Genomic DNA, 21,478 nt, shown 5'->3' on the forward strand with positions numbered 1-21,478 from the left:
GTTGCTTTCAACTGAAAAGTCTTCAGCTGACAACAAAAATACTTTCAAACAACCCATACATCTCCTATATATTTTGTGTTATTAGGTTTTTACTTGACTTCTACTGCTTTAATGTTGCTATATAGTTCAGATTTCTCCTCTATCATTAATCAACCCTCTAGCTGCAGTGATACTTCAATCTTTTGTGACATGATAATTTCATTTCCATTTGCCTCCATATTCTATCACTAAATTCTCCAGCTTTGTACAATGAGGTGGCAACATATTATTGTATGAGCAGTACAGCTCCATACACCCATATAAAAAAATAATTTCTGCCTTCACTGTCCTTGTGACACATGGTAACTGTTCTTTATCTTTGTCATTATTACTGGTTTACTGAAAGAGCAACTCCAAAAAGAAGGAACTTTGAGAAATTAAGGAACTACCTGCACACAAACTACATCCTCTGAAAATGGGAAACTTGCTAACAAATGTATTTTTGCTTCTCAGAGAACTTAAAATTCAATGCAAGTCACCACCTTGAGCAGATAGTATTGTCCTCAACATTATCAAAAAAATCTACAACAACAACCAATCAAGCATTATATCGAATAAGCTTCATATACAGAAATAAGTAAGGTGTCAAAACTGTTTGGTACTAATGGAGTGGTGGTGTTCTTGTGGAGGGTTTACTTTTATTTTTACCCCACCAAGAAGCTCTAAACATGTATTACATTCTGCTCTACTGCTCTGAAGTTTTACTGAGTAACAGCTGACAAATTTCAGACAGTCAAGTGAGATGAGCTATTCTAAATAATACTCCTTCAGGTGTTATTTCACCTGGGGGAAAAAACCTAATAGTATATTGATATTTGAAAAGAGGGAAAATATAAATTAATTCCTCAGGAGAAGCACATCTAGTCTCTTAGCATGCTTCACTATACTTAAGGAATATTAATTTGATTTGAAAAATAATTAGCTTGGTATCAAATAAATTAAACCAAAATTCCAATTTCTGTAATTTGCTTCAAATTACAGAAGCAACTCAACCACTTTGGTATCTTTCTTCACAAACATGTACATGCGAGCAGTTCTGAACAGGTGAAGTAACATGAAACTGAAACAGAACTGAAATGCATGTCTGATTCTAGCCTTTTGTTATTCTTTTATTGATCAGGGCTCTGATTAGCTGGACCCTACTGACACTAAATCATCTGTCTGCAGCCAACAGATGAGCACCAGGTGCCATCTCTGCCAAGAGGTGGATTCTACTACCAACCAAAGAACAGTCTGAGGGGAAAAATGCAGAAAAGCATAATATAACCAATGCTGAATTAGGTAAATACAGAACTGAAGATACAGTATTTGCTGACAGACATGTAAAGACAATTACTGAACCTCATTTACCTTCAGTGAAAAAGCAACAAATGGAATGTAGAAAAGTTGGAGGTGGGGCTTTTCTTTATTTAACATGCAGCAACAGTGTAAATGCACAATACTTGCCTGTGTGAAACTAGATAAATTACTAAGAGAGACATAGGAGCATACAGAGTGGGGAAAAGAATCCAAGTTTTTCCAAAAGTTACATTATTGACAGTTTAAAAAACCCCCACTGCTTTGTATCTTAAGCCAAAATCTGTAACTCCGTTTATGTAAACTTCCTCAATCGGTACAACAAAGGAACACAACTCCAAAACAAGCAAAGCATCACCTTCTTCCCTATGAAAACATCCAATGTCAAGAAAACACTCACCTTTAATTGTGGATAGGGTCTGATCTTTCAGAAGATCACCTTACCACCATGATAAACATCTGCAGTGTTTATCACCAAAGCTTCGTCTCAATTATTTTATTAACAGCTCTAACCTCAGAGTCCCCACCCACTGGTGTTTGTTGCCCCAATTTCCTGTCTTTGCAGAAATTTCAAAGAAAAAGTTACCACAGTGCAGAACTGAACTTCTTAGTGCTGTGCTAATTTTAGTTCTCCTGTCAACACTTCTAAATCCAACAATAAGGGTTTTTTTAAATTAACATTTAAGGTTTGTTGTTAAATATACCTACAAATTTGTCCTTTATCTCTGACTTCTAACAATATTAAAATAACTTTCTCATGCCAGAGTGCAGCTGAGGAGATGGGAGGAGAACTAAGATGCATAAAACTTTGAAATTTTGGAATTTTAAATTTCACCTCTGTCTGCTCAGGCTGGATGCTTCTATTGCACCCAGCATAGGGCACTGATAGTTAACAGAATAAGCCATTTTCAGATTTCATTTTGGTGTACCTGCAGAGACATTCCTAAAAGTTGGAAGCAGTCCCATCTATTTGAGTAGTAACAATAACTGAAAACTTTACCTGCCCCCAAGTCTCATGAGCCTCAATGTTACAATAAATACAAAAAATAAACCCAAACACCCAAAACTGAGTAGCAGGGATGAAATTACATAATGCAACTAAAAAAACCCCATGACATTATATTAGCTCAACTACAGTATAGAAAAGTTTTCAAAGACAGAATTTGTTTGGCATCCACAGCTGAAGGGCTAAAATCTTGCAGAAGCTGGGAAAGAACAAAGGTGTGTTTGGGAATACAGGTGGGAATTTAAAAAACCATTTCTGTTCCAGAAAGAAACATAACCTGAAGACACAGCCTTGCTTTGTATTTTGACGAGGAGTACAGGGAACACATTTCTCACCAAAACTGACAAATACTGCTGCAGACCAAGAGACTAAAACTATATAGAAATCTGCAAGGTACACCACACAAATGACATATGCAATTTAAAGCACCTGAGAAATTATTTAATAGATCTGAATAAGTGCATAATTGAAACAAGATTGAATTTTTGGAAACAGACTCCAGTTTATGACAGGGAGTTTGCAGATACAAATGACTGACACTCTCTCACTCAAACTCCCTGCTCTCAGTCCCCCCGTGTACACCAGAACTGAGCAGCCCTAGATTATTTTGCAAGCATGCTAAGAGAAAGCAGTGCCCTTTAAGAATTCTCTCAATTCATTACTTGACTGAACATTTTTACTCTTATTATCTACTTTTATTAAGTTTCTGGGAATTCTTATGGGGTTTTGTGGATTGTGAATATCCTGTAATAAATTCGGCCAAGAGAACAGCTGTAAAGAAAATGATAAAAAAACACCAAAACCCAACAAAAACCCACAAAGAAGAACAACAAAAACCTAAAAACAAACAAACAAGCTACCCACAAAAAAATCTAGACAACTGCAGCAGTAGTCTTGAGAATGCTGAACTTAGTGCTTCATGAAGATTAAGAAAACAGCTCCTACATAATATATGTGATTTATTATGGAATAGATCCTTCACAGTAATAATTCCAAAGGTTAAATGTAAATGTTTCTACGATTTGTAAAAAAAAAAAATAATCCTTCAGCTAATTTTAAAGTAAAATCCTGAGAACAGCTAAGCCTGCTTCCTGTAGGTTAAAATTGCTTGTTTTATTGAAATGGCTGTTTAAAATATTTATTTCCCTGTCTCATGCCATGATTCTCTCAGCATGTAAAGGCCAGAGCAGCTAGTCATTACTTGTGGCAATCAACATTTCCCAGCCTAGAACAAACAGATCACTCAAGTAACATCTCAGTGTAACTCTCTATGTTCATTTTCTTACCATGAAATGATTCAAAGATTTGCTTTGACAGCATTAGTTCAATAAGGCAGTTTCTAATTAGATATTGTTAAGAAATCCAAGTGTAAAAAATACTAAAAACATTTCTTTAACTGATCTTTAATAAATCTTCTTATGTAATAATAATAAAAGCAACAGCAATCATTTCAACTTACAGGCCCACCTAATTCTCAAGAAAGACCTTGAAAAGCAATCAAAAGACCCCCACTCCCTAAGAACTTAAAAATCTGTTCAACTGCACCATCACTTTGTCTGATAAAGACACACCATGAAAGAGAAAGGCAGGTTCCAGGAATAAAACCCACACTATACCTGGAAAATCTTAGAAAACAAAATTTATCCTTTGTATGAATACAAAAGGGTTGACATCTACTCAGCATGTCCACCTGAAATGCAAATGTTTAGAAGACAAACAACTAATATTCTTAAGCTTCTTGAACAACACTGTGCTCTAGAAATGTCTTCTCTTTCAAGCTTTTTTCACTCTTGAAAATATTAAAGGTCTTTAAAATTGAAAATAAATTAATTGCATATTGTCATGAGGAAGACAGAAAAAGAAGCAGCTGATTTGTTAAAAGCCTTTTGAGATGTATGTTATAATACACCACTATTTCATTTACCTGATATAAACATACATGCCTCAGTCGTCAGTCATCAACACTTCTTAGAAACTCAAAGTATGTGGATAAATGCTATATTTCTTAATAAAAAGCAACAGTGGAAAAAAAATCCTGAGTATGGAAGAGCCAAGCATTTTAGTAACTAAAAAAAAAGCCAAGATTTATGAAAATAAGAGCAGTTCCAGCCGTGGCTTTTGATTTTATCAACTTCATTGATTTTATCCAACTATATATTATAAACTACAAGTGACCCCAGCAGCACTTGCTGGGTTTTGCTACAAAGGGAAGAGTGCCATCTACTGCATATGAGTTTCTGAAATGATAAAAATACTCCTCAAACTATCAGCTCTCCTCCACCCTCCTGACTCATGGGGAATTGCCAAGTTCAGAGTGGAACAAGAAAACCAGTTTTTAACTGATTCACAACTGTCATTTAGTGACATAAAGCTGACCTGTCACAGAGCTGAGTCTCCTGAGTACTAAAAAAAATTGCTCCAAGTACAAATCTAAATTCACTCACATTCCCAAAGTAAATTAAATCAAGTAAAAAATAATTTTATGCAGAAAAATATGGTTTTATAAAATCTACTTGTTGAAGCAGCATGTTACAGCATTTCTGCCCCCCAAACCTAGCATGGAGTTATCTATCTACGGTAGGCTGAGATAAAACCCAGATTAGATTCTAATGCACAGGGGAAAGAAGGGGTGGAGACAGGGAAGGAAATCAAGGCTGAATTCAGCAATGCTCTTAGAAACAGTGTCTGCATCACTTGCAAAGTTTGCAGGACTTACTACTAGAAGTCTGCAAGCACAAATTTGAACTCCAGAGTTCCTTAAGGGTCAAAAAGACATCTCTGATCTCTGTAAAAGTAGAAGCAGAAAAAGAGGACAGAGCTGCCTTCTCCCTGCAAGGATTCTCTATTCATGATCAGAACAAACTGCCAGTGGATACAGTAACTGTTTTACTTTGGAAAACAGCAACATAATTTCTGAAGAAATAACTACATTTATGTCTTGAATCTTTTATTGTAATCACTAAACTCCTCAGAAGCCTGGAATAAAATTAAGTAATATATTCCTGATTAGCCAACTACTCTGTGACCAAATACCTTCAGAAGCAGCTCACTTTTCATAGTAAAATGCCTCACAGAGACACAGTGATAAAGCTGTTTTAACAAGTAAGACTCACTGCACTTATTTCTAAAGGAAATACACATGTACAGTTGCAAGATATTATCACAGACAAAAATACCCACTAACTCAGTATTTTTAAGGGAGTATTTTAACAGCAGGAGGTCATTCTTTGTAATAAAAACAGCACAAAGAGAGCCAATACATGTAACAACAAGCTATGTAGACTGAAGGCTATCCTGAGTTCTTAAAGTATATAAATGGGGAAATTTTAAGGAATGTAAACTACTTACCTTGCAAATACCCTGTCTTTATTTGCTCTTTCTTTCCCATACTGCACAGATTGGACCTCTGTTCTCCCACTGGAAAGCAAAACAAGATCAAACTGCTAAATCCAACTTGATTAAATAACAATTTCTTCTTTGAAATTGAACCATCTCAACAAAATGCTTAAATTCTGTTGTCAGTCCTGCTCAAACAATTGCCCTAGCTTCAGTACAGCATAAGCTTAGAAAGCATTTGGTAGAAATATAGGTCTTCTTTCAAAAACATTTTAGATGTTACAAAAACATTCCCTTCTGTTTGCTTTTTTATCAAAAACAATAAGAAATCTCTGCTTGGATTTTTGTGTAACACTTAACAATAGTTCCTCTTATAGCCACTGTTAAAAACTTACAGCATCCCTTTCCTGCTCTTCCTAAACTATTCCCTGAATTGCTAGTAACTTAATTTAGCAAAATAACACAAAAAAATTACATGATAAGCACATCAGGATTATATTCTTCTATGCAACTTGTCAAAACTAAGTTTAGATTTTGAAACTTGCTGACTTTTCACATAAGACCAGATGTCTTGTGTCAAATCAAAGATCCTTTATAATATTTCATGATTTTTCTTCTAGGAAAAAAAAAATACCATTTTTGAGTATCTATCAGCACTCAAGAATAGGTGACTAGATATCAGAAACACTGGCTCTTGTAGCCACTTCTCTGTTAATAACTATAGAACAAGCACAGAGTCTCCTATAGGAATATTTACATTATGAAACCAAAGAATCAGCTATTTCCACCTTCATATTACAGAACAACAGGATGTGTGAAGACCTGAGAGACAAGTCAGTGGGAATCTCATGAAATTCAGTGAAGGAAAATGCAAAGCCTGCAGCTGAGGAGTGTCAACTGGCTGGAGAGCAGGTTTGCCCAGCACAGGTGAGAGCACATCTGGAATGGTTGGTGGAGTTCCAGAGCTCCACACGTCAAGCAAAGGGCCACAATGACAACTGAGGGTCTGCAGCGTCTGATGCATGGGGAAAGGCTGAGAGAGCTGGGGCTGTTCAGTCTCACGAAGAGAAGGCTCAGGAGGATCAAATGCCAGAAAGAGTAAGTAAAAAATACAGCCAGACACTTCTTAAGGGAGACAGGACAAGAGGCAATCAGCACAAACAGAAATATGAGACATCTTAATTAGGGCAGGCAGCAAGGACAGGGCTACAAAACACAGCCTCATCACCCACCAAGACAAAAGAAAGTTTTCATGTTAAGATAGTTTAACATTGAACCAAGTTTCTCAGAGATGGTGCAGTTTTCCCCCTTGGAGACATTCAAAACCTTGCTGGATACGCTCCTAGGCAACATGCTACAGTGGATACTGTTAGAACAGGGCATTGGACTCAACAGCATCCAGAGCTGCCCTCCAACCTCTGCCATGCTGCCAATCCAGGAAATTTCTCTTTCCAAACCTGCAGCCAGCTAAATTGCTGGGGTTACACATTTTAAACTCCAACAAGAAGTAAGTTGGTGGTGTTTGCCTCTATTCCTTTCCAAAAACTCTATAATTGTATTTGTTCTTCTATAACTGCTATTAATAACTGATTTAAGGTTTTCAGATAATTGATGCTCCTGCTCTCTTCTCTCTCTTTTTGGGCACTGAACTTGATCTACTATTTTATTGCCTACTCACCCCTCATTGTGAAATACCACCAAAACCTTCTACTGTTGATTTCAGATTTTACTACAAAACACTGTATCACTTCAGTGGTAACTTCCCTCGGTTGTGAAGAAGGAACCTACTTGTTTCCCATCTGGTTAAAACAGATGCTAATACACAGCAAAACTCTTCACATTTTTTCAGGAGTATTTGGTGAGGAACACTGTAAGAACCACTTCGAAAAATCCAATGACAGTGTACAGAAGCCACCTTTGCTCACTAACGGTCTTCTAGATCCGTTTTGGTAGATTTATTTAAAAAAAAAACAACTAAATATTCTCTAACATTTGATGCATAGAAGTATTTTAGACCAACGAAAATAGGTTATATCAACAATTTCATGTCCCCAATTTCTTTCAGAAGATAATTCTGTCTAGAACTATCAGTTCTGTATTTTACTGACTCCTTTTGATCATACAAATGTTGGCTAGAATCTCTAGTCCAATCTCTTACTAACACTAGGTCACGTCTGGCCATGGCTTTGTCTAGCCGACTTTTGAAAGCCTCCACCAACAAAGATCTCCCAGCCAGTCCAGGTGACTTGTTCTGACAACACAGTTCTAAAAAGAACCAAACACTTTGCCTCATGTCCATCCAGAACCTTAGTGGCAAAATCTCACCTGCCTGTTACCAGCACCTTTGGCTCCATCAGTACTAACATTACTCTTGAAGTAGCTTTAGGATTGCTGATGAATTGCCCCTTAGCTTCCTCTTCAACAGATTAAACAAGTCTAGTGTCCTCAACCTCTCTTTGTGAGCCATGTTATTCCTGTTATGCTGCCTCTGAACAAGCTCTCAAACTACTTGCAGAAATTCCAGCCTTTTGGCTGTTCCAGCAACGTTAATGACCTTCTTCGTTTTTATGCGGTTTCCCTTTTCATCTTATGTTAACTTAAGTTGAACATCATCATCAAAGAGCTATTCTGTAATAGTAACCACAATGATTCAGATTCAAAATCCTTATAGAAATGAAAAAGCTCCCTGAAATTCTCTACAGCAACATTGAATCAAGTCTCAAACACTGTTCAGGATCACAGAATGCTGTTTCTCAAATGGGTACTGTGAATGCTGGTCAAAAACAGATGCTATAAACAGTTAGCCACTGAATTACTTTCCTCTTTATAGATTTATGCAATTCACAAGTGTGACAGAAATAGCCTGTTATTCTGTTTTCTAGCTTTTCATCATGTCCCTTTGTACGTCACAGACACTACTGCCATTCTAGATGGATGATTAGTACTAGCTCTGTTATTCTCTGTTTTAGGCACGATTTAAACCACTGGCATTCTTCATTACTTGCAGAAACAGTTAATTCAGTCACTGCACAGAATTTTTTTTTTTAAATAAAAAGTACAAACCGGCAAAACCCAAAACCACCCACTCCAGCATTACAGGGATTATAGCTATTGCACAGTCATTCTGTGCACTTCCAAGCTTTTTGCCTGTTAAGTTCATCCTTAAAGGTTTTGGATTTCATTTCCTCCTAATTTTCTAAAGTTCTGGGTTTGAAACAGAACATGTATGTCCTTTGTTTTCACCTAATTCCTATTCATATACATGTAGGTAAGTGGGCTTTACTTGTACAACCTCTTTCCAGCAATTTGTAATTGGTATTAATTTAGGTCTGTTTTGTTGGTGCTGCTGCATGCAGTATTTGAGACTCAACTGTTTGAAAAAGACCAGGTCAAAGACTTTGAAGGTTTGAGACAATACTTTTAAGATAAACATAACCCAGCAGGAGAACAGGCCAAGAAATGCAGCTTGGGAGACAATCTCAGAGCACTAGTGTAATAATGACCACTAATAGTATAATAATTGTATTTTCAAGCTATCTTTAAAAATTAGTGACATTTGAAACTTAGGCCAACAGGGAACGGGAACAATTGCAGGATTTAAAACCCATTTGAATTATGTTTTAATGTATATTCTAGGTAATTCCCTGTGTTTATTGATGAGCTCACTACTCATATTTTTTCCCATATATTTCAAATCCGCACTTACCAGTACCGGAACTTGGAACCCAAAGTGAAATAATGTGCAAAAAAGTTCTTCTGAGGTGGGAGAGGTCTGTCCAAACGGAAGAACGTGTGATGCTCAACACAAGCTTTCCACAAATTCTTACATGCTCGGTAATTCACCATATTGAATCCCAGTAATGTTTCTCTAGATTCATGCTAAAAATGAGAAAAATGTATTTCACATAAGAATTATTCAAAGTACTTTTTGAAACTAAAATAAATATTGTTGGCTTTGAGATATTTTTTACAATAATGATTTTTGAAATGGTACTCTTAATTTTTTATTAACTTTATGTACAACAAACTCTTTTGAAATATCTTTGTAATTTTTGTATTAAAAACAGCCTGCACAAAGATTAACAGTCTGTTTAGTTATATAGGAACAAGTCTAAAAGGTATGACCCAAACTACGTGAAAAGTATTCCATTATTTGGGAGCTCAAAGACAATGTGCCTCTCTGTTCAAAACTACAGTTAAGATGAGTAATTGTCATGAACACGTGGCAGTTGGAGATTGGGAACAAGTATTGATCTCAAGAGCAACTGACAGTTCTTACTTCTAAATGATTCATTAGATTCTTGGGAAATGCAAGAAGCAAAATGGCAAAACAACCCAAGCTATTGTGCCTGTTGAGAGAGCTTGATAACAACCTCTATAGGTCCATTTTTCTTTCTCTTCACAGTACTAAATTCTCCCCAACATTTTTCACACCTTAACTGATTTAACTTAGTAGTAAAGTCCTTTTCCAAGTTAAGCTTTTGTGGGTCTGCTCATCTTCAGATCTGCTGAGAAACCAAGGCACAGAAACCTCCTCTTCTTCCCCCAGTGTTTTATTCGGGAACAAGAACACTATTTTCAGCCACAGGACAAGTTTAGGGCAAAATAAAATGGATTTTAAACTAACAGCAAATTCTAAGTATTGATTGATGAAATTTAAGGAATTATATTCAAGAAATGAAATAATATTTTTTTCAATTACAAAGATTACTTATATATCTGTTTTTAATTTCCATGTATTGCTAACCGTTCCCCGTATTTTTTAGACGTATGAACAGAATGATTTAAAAATTAGAAATCAGAAACAAGATAACAGAAATTAAGCCAATTACCTATGCAATTATAAAAGGCCTTAACAATATAAAAGTCAAACAATATAAACAAATTTGATTACTATTCTTCAAGAGAGCAACTATGTATAATTATGGACTGCCTTCCTCTGGATCCAATAAAGAATGAAACAGCTAAGATTTTAGATTCTAGCAACAAGTAATCATGATGTAGCAAATTTTCATGTTCTGTCAGCCTTTTAAACAGTTTGAAATGAAAATTTGACAAGTTACATGAGCTGGTGATCATGCATTTTAATGTCATTCAAAGTATTATAATTATGGGTTGGGGAAAAAAAATAACCTGCTGTTTCCCCTAGTTTGTATGCCAGAAAACGAGCTGATCTGAATCTCATCCCACCATCTGATCACTAGATCAGACATGAAGCATGAAGGAGGAGCTGGTATGGCAGGATGAGAAGGAGTTGAAGCAGGAGCAACTTAATTGTAATGCGAGACAGCACTTTCACAGGAACTTGGTGTGCTAGAGATTTAAAGGTACCTTAACAATAGTTCTATTCATAGCTTTTAAAGCTTTCATTGCTGTGCAGGGAGAACTGATCCTCAAACCCTACCCTCCATCTCAATTACAGCTAGGAAACATTGTTTAAGGTAAAGAATCATATATGCCATTGGCTCCTAAGTGCACTCATCCCTCCCCTATCCACCCTTGAAGGTTCTATAATATTCCAGTGTAACTTGGGCATTTGAAATTCATTTTAGCTGATGATTCTGGGTTGCAAGATTGGGTTCTACTGCTGGATTTAGAGTAAGGCTGCCCCTGTATTCCTGGAAAACAGCAGATTTGAATCACCGTGGGCTCAGGCTCAGCACAGGGCTCCAAGCTGACATTTGTAATATCCATGGTACTTCAGCTGAAAGCACATAAAGTAAAAGGGCAGTATACTGCAGCCCTGCAGCCCACAGAATGCTTTCACAACACTAGGATCCAGCAAGATGCAGAATGCTCTATGGTCTGATAGTGACATGCAGGCTTTTCAGGGGGTTATGTCTATTGAGATCAGTGTTAGACAGTGTCAGAGTCACAGCAGGATTCTGCTCCAAAATTATTATCTTACTAATTGTGTCTGTGGTTTTTATTAATGAGAGAAAAACAGTCTGCTTGCCATGCAGAGGAAGAGTGAAGCAGCTGGGATGCAATGAATGAAAACCTGGGCCCCAGCACAAAACTACAGTTAAGACAAATAGAGGTAGGATATAGTGAAGTCCAAGTCATCTTTGTGATTCCTATTATTAAAAATACAAACCCAACAAAAAAGCAGACAGGATTTTGGTGCTCCTCCCACACAGAACAGCTCAGTACTTGTGTAAGCACCTAGAGTGGGGCTTTTCATTCAAACCCACTTTTGCCTGCCTTGAAAAAGTGACTCCAGAGTACTGCTCCAATCTCTTGCTGCTCAGGAAAGAAACTGGGTTGAAAAAATTACTCTCTAATGAGACCCTTTTACTTTAGCTAAACAAGGAAAAATCCCAGAAAAAAAGGGCAGAAATTTTCTACCCCATCTCAGAGAGACAAAAAAACTTGTGCTTTATAATGGCAGATGCTCCCCATACTCAGCATCTTCCAGAAATAGTGGGCAAAAGTCCTGTGAAAGCTTAAATGGAGCAAATATACTTCTGCCAGCAGTATTTGCTCTTCATAAAAAAAAAAAAGCAATACACAATTTTTGATAGGATTAGGCAGCAATCAAGTAGGCATCTAATGAATGCCAATGCTACTGAAGATCAAGAATGTACTTGGACAGGTAAGCCCATGCCCACTTTGTGATTTCAGACCAAGTTCTTTCTAAAAGCCAGTCAAAAAAAGACAAAATTCAAAGCACAAACTTCAGATACATGACCTAAAATTAAAAAAAAAAGATATTATCTTGGCCACTCACTGAAATCAGGTTTTGGTTATGGTCAGAAATCTATCATATTCTTTACTTCCAGACTCAAGTAATTTTTCAATGGATATATGCCTTCTAAAAGAGCAAAAGATGTTGAACAGCTTCTTTGGCTGTCAAAGAATCAAGATCACCAAAACAGGCTGAATGGCATTAAGAGCTTGATTCTGGCTATTGACATTAATACAGCCAAGGGTGCAACTAATAGAACCAGAGAAGCTTAGGGAAACATCTAGAAAAATAAAACTACTGAATTATTCTAAAGCAGCTTCAAAGCATGTAAGGAAAGCAGCATACAGAACAGGCAGAACAAGGTAAGATAGGATGGAAAAAAATGTTATTGAAGTAATGGCCCAGGGGGCTTCTAATGCTGGATGAAGAAGTCCTACACATAACATGCTTTTCCCCCACAAAATCATAAAAACACAATGGGGGAAAAAAGCCTACTCCAGTGGATATATGCTCCAGCCATATGATTGTCAGAATACTCCACCAGCCTCTACTCAAGATTGTATTATACTACCACTGGAAAATGACTGAGACATTCAACTGCTTCATCTCACTTCATTTAAGTGATTTATTTAAACACAGATATAATCTAATAAAAGTAGGCAAATAATTCTTTACTTATGTTGATGCCTTTAAGCCATGCCAAGTCAGCGAATAAATTTAATAGGCGATTACAAGATAAGGCACTTGCATTTTTGAGGACAGTTGTAATTAAAAGCTCTCAATACTTGCTAACAATATTGGAAAAATATCTTTTTAGAATTATGTAAAACTGTATATACCCCTGTTGGGAAAAAAATAAAACTAGCGGAAAATTCCTTTCCCAAGTCCACTGACTTAATATTCTACAGGATCTCAGTTTTGCATTCAAATAAATGCAATTTCTCAGATGTATAATTTGTTATATATTTACACACCAGTTTGAAACACATCATCAGCATACCATGAATGTATTTCCCCTGCCATATCATAAATAGGTGATTTAAAATATGCACTCAAAGCACTAGACCAGAGATATTTTACATACCAAATGTGCAATCACTGACTCACTTCACCTAGTTTCTGCTGCCTAAAGAGAGTCATTCAGGCTCCCTTTATTGTTAATGGGAGGAAAAACAAAAGCAAAAGGAAGAATATACCACCAGAGAGCAAGTTAATCCATCCTAAAACATACTTCCTGTTCAGGCAAGACGTAACAGCCTTTGTATGTGATTATTGCAGAAGAAATGTAAGGATGAGCTTTGGTGAGCCAAGTATCACGATTCAGAAAATATGTTCCTTAAACCTAACTGAAGCTGAATATAGGTGAGATGAATCTTATCCTACAATTCTAGACAGGGAAAGTAACTGTGGAAACAATTTTAATATTAGCAATGATTAAACAATTAGTTTAAGTATGACTTCTTTGGAACTCAAATTTGCGCTTTGATCTTAAGATATTCATGACTTGGAATAAATGAAAATTAAATTCTTGCCACCAATTTTCATCTGATACACAGAGTTTAAAGAAAAACACTACAAGGCTTTTTAATTTGTTGGCTTGGATAAGATGTCTCAGAAGAGAAATCACATTAATTATATAAACTACATTCTCATGCAAGTAACAATATGTAGAGTGTTAGAAAGTAACAGTGAAATAAGATGAGAAAGCTGTCTTAGTATTACCTTCTATTATAAGCAATTTCTTTTCTGCAGAAAATAGAGGAAATACTCCATTATACAGTATCCAATCCTATTTTATATCTAGGTATCTTAATCTTCAAGATCCTCAACTCTGCTAACACAGCATTTTCATCAAGTTCTAATTCAGAAAACAACTATAGTCCATAATTTCTGAATTCCAAAAAAAACCCCCAAATTCTCATCTCACATGCAAATACAACTTTCCTGCAACTGTAATGGAAGTTACACACACTGGTGTCATGACAAAATTTGACCTCAGACTGCCTTTGAGAAGACTGTAGCTCCAGCAAGGTTTTTACAAAAATACTGTGTCCCCCCAATAAAACATTCCCCCTCCCCCTTTGTTGTATCACCACTTTTCTGCTCATGTTGCATCATGTCTGCTAACATTGAGACCTGCTCAGTTCATGATTTTAAAGGATCTGCTTTTAAGATGCACATGTTGTACACCTGTATGACTCCTGTTTTCAGCACTAATACCAGCCACCAGACATTGGCCTGACCTGACAGAAAAGGTGTTTCTCTTCTTTAACCACATTGTCCCAAAACCGGAACAGCCTTACGATTGTCAAGATGCATTTCTGCCTAGTGTCATCTTTTATATCTAGTCCGTAACTCTGCATTTCAAGTCTTCAATCAAAGAATCACAGAACATTAAGGGTTGGAAGACACCTTAAAGATCATCAAATCCTAACCCACCTGCCATGGGCAGGAACATCTCCCACCAGACCAGGTCGTTCAACCTGGCCTTGAACACTGCCAGGGCTGGAGCATCCACAACCTGTTCCAGTATCTTACCATCCTCACAGTAAATCCTTTCAGATGTAAGAACTGCAAAAAGCCTCTTCACCAATCTTTCAAGTTAATCACGTAGTCATATTTTTAATAAATTCCTCCATCTTTCCCCAGTGTTATGTCTGTAATGGAAGCTCATCTCTCAGGGGCACAGAACAATCCATTTCTTGCTGAATTAAATGCTCAGTGGTCCAGTGGTGCTTCATGGGGTAGCAAACACACACCTCAAACCATGAGACATTCAGCTCCAAGTAGGCATAAAATTACACCATATGTAATTTAGAACTACAAAGGAATTCTTATCTCTTCTGTTTAAATATAAGTAATAAAGTCATCAAGTATTACCAAATCTGAACAATAAAAATCAACATGTCTATCAAACCTTAATTTACAAGCATACATACAACTGAAGCAGCACTAAGCACTACCTTTAGTTTGAGTCTGGTTTTTCATAAAATTTAAATTTAATATTGATTTACTATCAACCTTTTCCACATTTATTTTACATAAACAAGTTACATTTCCTGCATACAAATGTAAAACTAAAAGTATCTAAAATATAAGGCAAATCAAATGAAAAAGAAAACTTATAAAGCATTATAATGGTCTATTTGAAACATGAAACGGCCAGAATGTTGGAGAAGCTGGATTTTCAATTGCAGACAAAACCAAGAATCAACATAGTATCAGTCAGTATAATGCAGACATGCAGTAGAAGAAATTTCATTGCTTTCAGATCGAATTTAAGACAGATACTCACCAGTTCTTTCCTAAGTTGAATAAAAAACTGCTTGCACTTGAAAGAAATTTTCACAATCTTCAACCTAAATGAAAAACAAATCCACAATATTAAAACATTTCATACACTGCATCATGATTAAAGGCTTAAATACACCTACTGAAAATATACTTTCTAAAGAGAACAGATTTCCTTTCCATGGACAAAAAATAAGATATCAAAGATTATATAAAATAGTTTGTCTAATTTGAAATTTATGAGCTTGTATTTACTTTATCCATTGAATTCACTTGTTTACATCCCAAACCCAAGGCAGTTGCTAATTTTGATATCTTTTCCCCATTCCAAAGCCCAAAGAGCTTTTCTATCCTCAGGTCATTCCAGGCAGATATTGTCTTTTCTGAGGCTGCTTTCATTATCCCTTAAAATATGAAAAAAATCCATTGAACTTCACCTGATCCCTGAAAGACATGCTTCCTCTATGTTCTTACATGTCTTTAAATATAACCAGAACTTGTTTTAGTAAAATAGTTAAGATAAGATGTAAGCACAGAGATAGGACTCACAACCTTAAAAAAATTAATCAAACTACTAGGAGGAAAACAACATTTACAGTATCACATGACAGGGAAAAATCTGCCTACAGACATGTTCACCTTTCAGGGTATCTATAAACATATGAAATACTGACACTAATTCCAGACTGTTTTGGATGGTCACTCTAATAGCAGTTATACAAAATTGGAAAGACAGGCTGTATTTTCATCACACTCTAATGATACACTTCTTCAAAGAAATATAATATTAGGATAGTCCATATATTTTATTAAATATACAAAAGTATCACTTTGGTCAAGGAAAAATGTGAGGTTCAAATTGTAAAAAGAAAAACATAGTAACTTTTGTACTTGAAAAACGCACAACTGATAAAATACTGCAAACTGACTGGAATTACTACTTGCATATTTATTACTTGCTGAATAAAAAACCCTTTAGGCCAGGAAGGATGAGGAGCAAAACATTAACAGACATCCAAGTTGGATATCTATATATAGAAATTATCTTAACTAAATCAAATAAAGACAATTTTTCTCCAGGGGATTATTCAGAGCAGGAACCTAAGTGGGATGTCGTAATTTGCTGGGAGAGTCTTTATCTGCAGTAACATAAAGACACTCTGCGAACATTAGTGTTTAAATTATGGTTATTTACATATTTTCCCAATTCTTTTTTCTTTCCCAGATTTGCCATTAGTTTAACAGTTAACAATTAAAAAAAAAAAAAGCAACAGTAATAACTTTCCTATTTGTTTGTTGAATTTTTTTTCTTAAATTCTTAACAAATTCTTGCTATCAGAGTTCATTTCTCAAGGATTTGAAACTTAAAGGTGAATTACATCTTATCTGCTGAAATAAAATTATTCCCCTGGCAATGCATCAATCTTCTTAGGACCTCCTGTGACAAAAAATTGCTTAAGGAAAATATAGGATGGGTCTTATATTGGATAAGACATATACTAGTGATTATTGTGATTATTACACTAGTGATTATTAACATGTGGGAAAAACAGAAAAAAATTAGACTAGGCTGCAGCTAATCAACAAGTATGTTATTACTAATTTTTCTAACACTGGTGTATAGTGCAACTAAAAGAACATTTTAATATATACCTTTCCTAAAAATGGCCCTCCATACACTTTGCAACATATCACATTTACTTAGCAATCATTCAATTTATAAAAACATTTACTATCTCTCACTCTTAGGGGTTTCCTCTTCTAAAAGAAGGAATTACTACCCTTGGTGATTTACAAACTCAAAGAGAATAAGAATAATACATATGGGGTTTTAATGTCATCCCATCATTTAGGCTTACAGAGGGAGGTCAGCTGACTTTTAAGCCTGAAACCATTTGGAACAGACTCAAAGCTGTAACATTAGCCAGTAATGTGTAACTCAATTCAAAAGAGCCACCATTCAAGTACAAAGGAATGAGTCAGCAAAGCTGTTTCCCAGCTATTTCAAAAAAATACAGCAGATAAGAGTTCCTACGCACTGCTAATACCCTGCTAGGCACTGAATGAGCATATCCACACTCAGCCCAAGGAAAAGGCATCCTGTCTATGCTTCCTTTCTCTGACTCTTGGCAATGCTGTATATCCAAGGAAAAGCATAAAAACAGACAGGCATCAATATTATTTTCCTGGTGTGATTTTCCCATCTACAGTCACCTTAGACATCCTAAATAATAAAAAGAAAGAGATATTTAAAATCCTAGTCAAAAATGCAGATTGTACTCAAACACGTGGAAGGAATCTCATGATACCAAGCCCTGGTTCTCACAAGGGCTTTGCCACCCCAACCCTTGGGAGGGTGATAAGGCAGGACATAAGCAATCCAGCACATTTCTTGAGCAAGACTTCTTTGCCCCAGGTTCTGGACCAGGCACTCAGGGAAGATGCTCCTGGTGGCCCAACTCACAAACAAGAAAGGATTGTCCAGATTTAGTAGCCAAAGACAAACAGAGCTCCAGCAGCTGTGAGATGGCCAAGCTAAAGATCTGAAAGGAAGTGGAGGGATGCAGCAGACTATACCACAGGTTCAGGAGAGGAAACCCCAGTTTGTTCAGAGTTCTGGTGGGCAGAATCCCACAGAAGCTGCCTTTGGGTCACAGGAATAGAAGACAGCTAGTCAATCTTAAACGACAATTTTCTCAATCCAGAACAATCCTGATGTGCTAGAAAAGATGCAAGCACCAGAAGAGGCCAGCCAGATGCACTCAGAACTACTGACTGGGCTCAAACACAAAAGGAAGTGTCCAAGATGTGTAAGCAGGATCAGATGACCAAGGAGAAACACAGTACCACCTAATTATTCAGGGATAAAACTAGGAGATCCACAGCACAGCTGCAGGTGCAACTGGCACTGGATGCAAAAGGCAACAAAGCTTTTCAGAGATACATCAACCACAAACAACAGGCTAAGAAAAACACATTTCAAACTGCTGAACTAGTGGTCTAGAAACAAAGGAAAGGCTGATGTACTACATAATCTTCTCCTTTGGTCTTCAATCTCCTTGGATTCCCAGGTCTCTGTGCCTGGTGGCAAAGTTTAGGGAAAGGAAGAACTATATAGAATATAGGAAGATCAAATAGGACACGTGGATAAAAGGCAGTGTCTTTGTTTTCCCCTATTCCTCACTTGTCTTCCTCCTGTTTAATTTCTCCTTATGATCAAAATGAGCAATTAAGATACAAAATTAAGAGTGAGAGGGCAAAGACATTTTACTTGAGTTTTCTCTAAGCAATACAGTTAAATCTTTATTTCCTCCCATATGCATGTATTGCTATTCTCTCACTTGTCTCAAAACTCAGGAGTATTGAAAAACAGGTATCTAAATAGTTACTATACCTATAAAGCACTGGGAAGACACTACACAGCTCTAGTTGCATAGGAGCAACAATAAGTGGAAGCAAAAAGAAGTATCAGTACTAGTGGCACAAGACCAACAGCATGATTATGGACAGAAAGAAAGGGTAATAGGTCTATTATTGAGCTATATTGTGGAAATTGGTATTTCAGATTATTACTCATAGCAAAAGAAAGCCTCTAACAGTGTGACATGGGGAAGGGTGGTTCTTTTTTTTTTTTTTTTTTTGTAAAGACCAATTATGTTGGAACTATAGTCTTCACAGCAAGAAATTAATATCCCTGGTGTCAGCTGATATGGCTGAATACAAAGAAGAACTGTTTAGGTAATTACACATACACAAAAAAACACACTAAGAATTTAGATCAGCATCCCTGGCATGCAAACAATATGAAGCAGAACTCAGAGAAACCTCCAACTTCCATTAATGACGTGTAGCTTAATTATGACTTAGATTGTACGTACTCAGTAATTTGCCAGTGTGATTTACAGAACCTATTTCTACTATTGCTGTTTCCCAAAAATAACAGCAGAAAAATCAGACTGAAATAAAACTTTCCTGATTATTACAGCATTCCATTTATAAAGCAGCCTTAGCCCAGAAATGGCTCCAACATCTCAAAATGCACACCACATGAAGGATATATTTTCTGGAATGTGTCACTATTATAAGGGCAAGTCTGACTGACTGGTACAGTAGTTTCAGGTTTATCATTGCAAGCTCCAGTTTTAATTTACCCAATAGCCATGAAGACCAGAAATTTAAATGCTTTGTAAATGTCTCAGACTTACTTTCCTTCAAATGCATACAAGTAAAATGTTCACCACATTCAGTTGTACTGGCTGCAGATAACATTTTGATATAGCTTTGTTTTTTATTTCTCTCCAAAAATCAACTAAAATTCAACCAATGACACTGTTTCTTATCTTGGTAAATCACAAAATATGTAATTTCCTACAATGAACCTTGAGACTAAGCTTAGCACAGAAAACCAGAATATCTCAGAAATTCACTGGGTTGCAGAAAAAATCAAGCACACATAAGCAGCAAACAAAAATGCAAAATCAGTAAAATGCAAAATCAGTGGCAAATGAACAGTTCTGATCATTTCTCTTGAATGAACAACTTTTGTTCCTGGTGAACTAATGTCTGCTATGACAATCTTATATTACACCCACTGAGAATGCAGCTACAGCAACTCAGCAACAGAAGTAATAAGGCTGTCAAAGTGGACTCCAAGGAAACCAAAGGAAGGTTACTTCTGCAGGAACTAAGAAAAGCATTTCCAGAAAGGTGAAATCTCTATAGAGCACGAGAGAGGTTATAGAGCACTTCTACAGAATTTAGAGATGTAAAGATTTTCTGCAGTAAATGCACTTTTATGATCATATAATGAACATGGTTATTTACAGATGAAGAGATGACAATATCCTGAATGCTCCACCTCAGTTATTCACAAGTACCATAACTATGTTAAATTTCAAACACACACTACAATTAATTTATAGGTCACAAAACAGGTAAGAGCAGTCAGTCTCCAGGTTAGTATTTTTCAATTCACCTGTCTCTTTAAAGACTTGCCCTACCAACACACTTGCCCTAGCTACATAGTTAATTAAAAGTAAAATATGCTTACAAACTCCTGAAGAAAAAGAGCACGGAATTCATTACAGTTTCATTACAGTTTCAAAGTTGTTTAACAGCACACCATGCAGACCAGGACAAAACCCCCCCACAAAATTCCCCATGGCACATGAGATGAATTTCAACATGATATGAAACTACTTAAGTTTCAGTCTTTTTAAGAGTAGTAAAAACATTTTGAAATAGCAAATTAAAACATTAAACAGCACTCCTTACCACTGAAATGTGTTAATTCGTACTCGGTTCTTAAAAATTAGTATTCCACCTGACATCACTCCAATCATTATTTCATTGTTACTCTGATCCTTTAAAAGAAAAGAGAAAATTACTTGAAGAACAGTATAAGTATCTTTTGAAACGTCATATATATTCATTCTCATCTCGCTCTAAATACACAAAATAATGTGGAAGGTAATGTGTTCTAATCAGACAAATAAGAAATTAAATTCTTCCCTCCTATTTAGGACAAACCTGAATGTTTGCTCCGAGTTCCTTGTAAGCTACCACAAAATTTTAATTTCTCAAGTCAGATCTTCTGTCTTTCACCAACTTTGATGAAATAAATATGAGAGTATTCCGGCTTATTAAGAATAGCAGCACAAATAAACTGGCATTTGCTACACTAAAAGCAACCAGCAACTTTAATTCCTACCTGAAGGAAATTGCAATCTCAGAACACAGAGAGGAGAGATTCTAAAACAAACAATATTGTATATTTAAATAGCACTTTTTTCTTGAACTACCTCTGCACTCTAATCAAGCAC

General features: G+C 36.1%; 1 protein-coding gene across 5 annotated transcripts in view; it reads right to left on the reverse strand.

Annotated features, from left to right (window-relative positions):
* Window positions 1–21,478, reverse strand: part of PTPN4 (protein tyrosine phosphatase non-receptor type 4) — a 109,053-nt gene that overhangs the window by 31,939 nt on the left and 55,636 nt on the right. For all 5 annotated transcript variants that reach the window (XR_013340360.2, XM_021526146.4, XM_085584962.1 and 2 more), the window contains 4 exons: window positions 20,931–21,019; window positions 15,661–15,724; window positions 9,384–9,556; window positions 5,690–5,758 (listed from right to left, as the gene is read on the reverse strand). Coding sequence is in view for 4 of the 5 variants with exons in the window: in XM_021526146.4 (XP_021381821.3) it covers window positions 5,690–5,758; window positions 9,384–9,556; window positions 15,661–15,724; window positions 20,931–21,019 (395 nt within the window). In the remaining variant the exon portion in view is untranslated. The remainder of the gene's footprint in view (window positions 1–5,689; window positions 5,759–9,383; window positions 9,557–15,660; window positions 15,725–20,930; window positions 21,020–21,478) is intronic.

Source organism: Lonchura striata, chromosome 7, assembly GCF_050655825.1.
Source record: "Lonchura striata isolate lonStrDom1 chromosome 7, ASM5065582v1, whole genome shotgun sequence".
Taxonomy (NCBI): domain Eukaryota; kingdom Metazoa; phylum Chordata; class Aves; order Passeriformes; family Estrildidae; genus Lonchura; species Lonchura striata.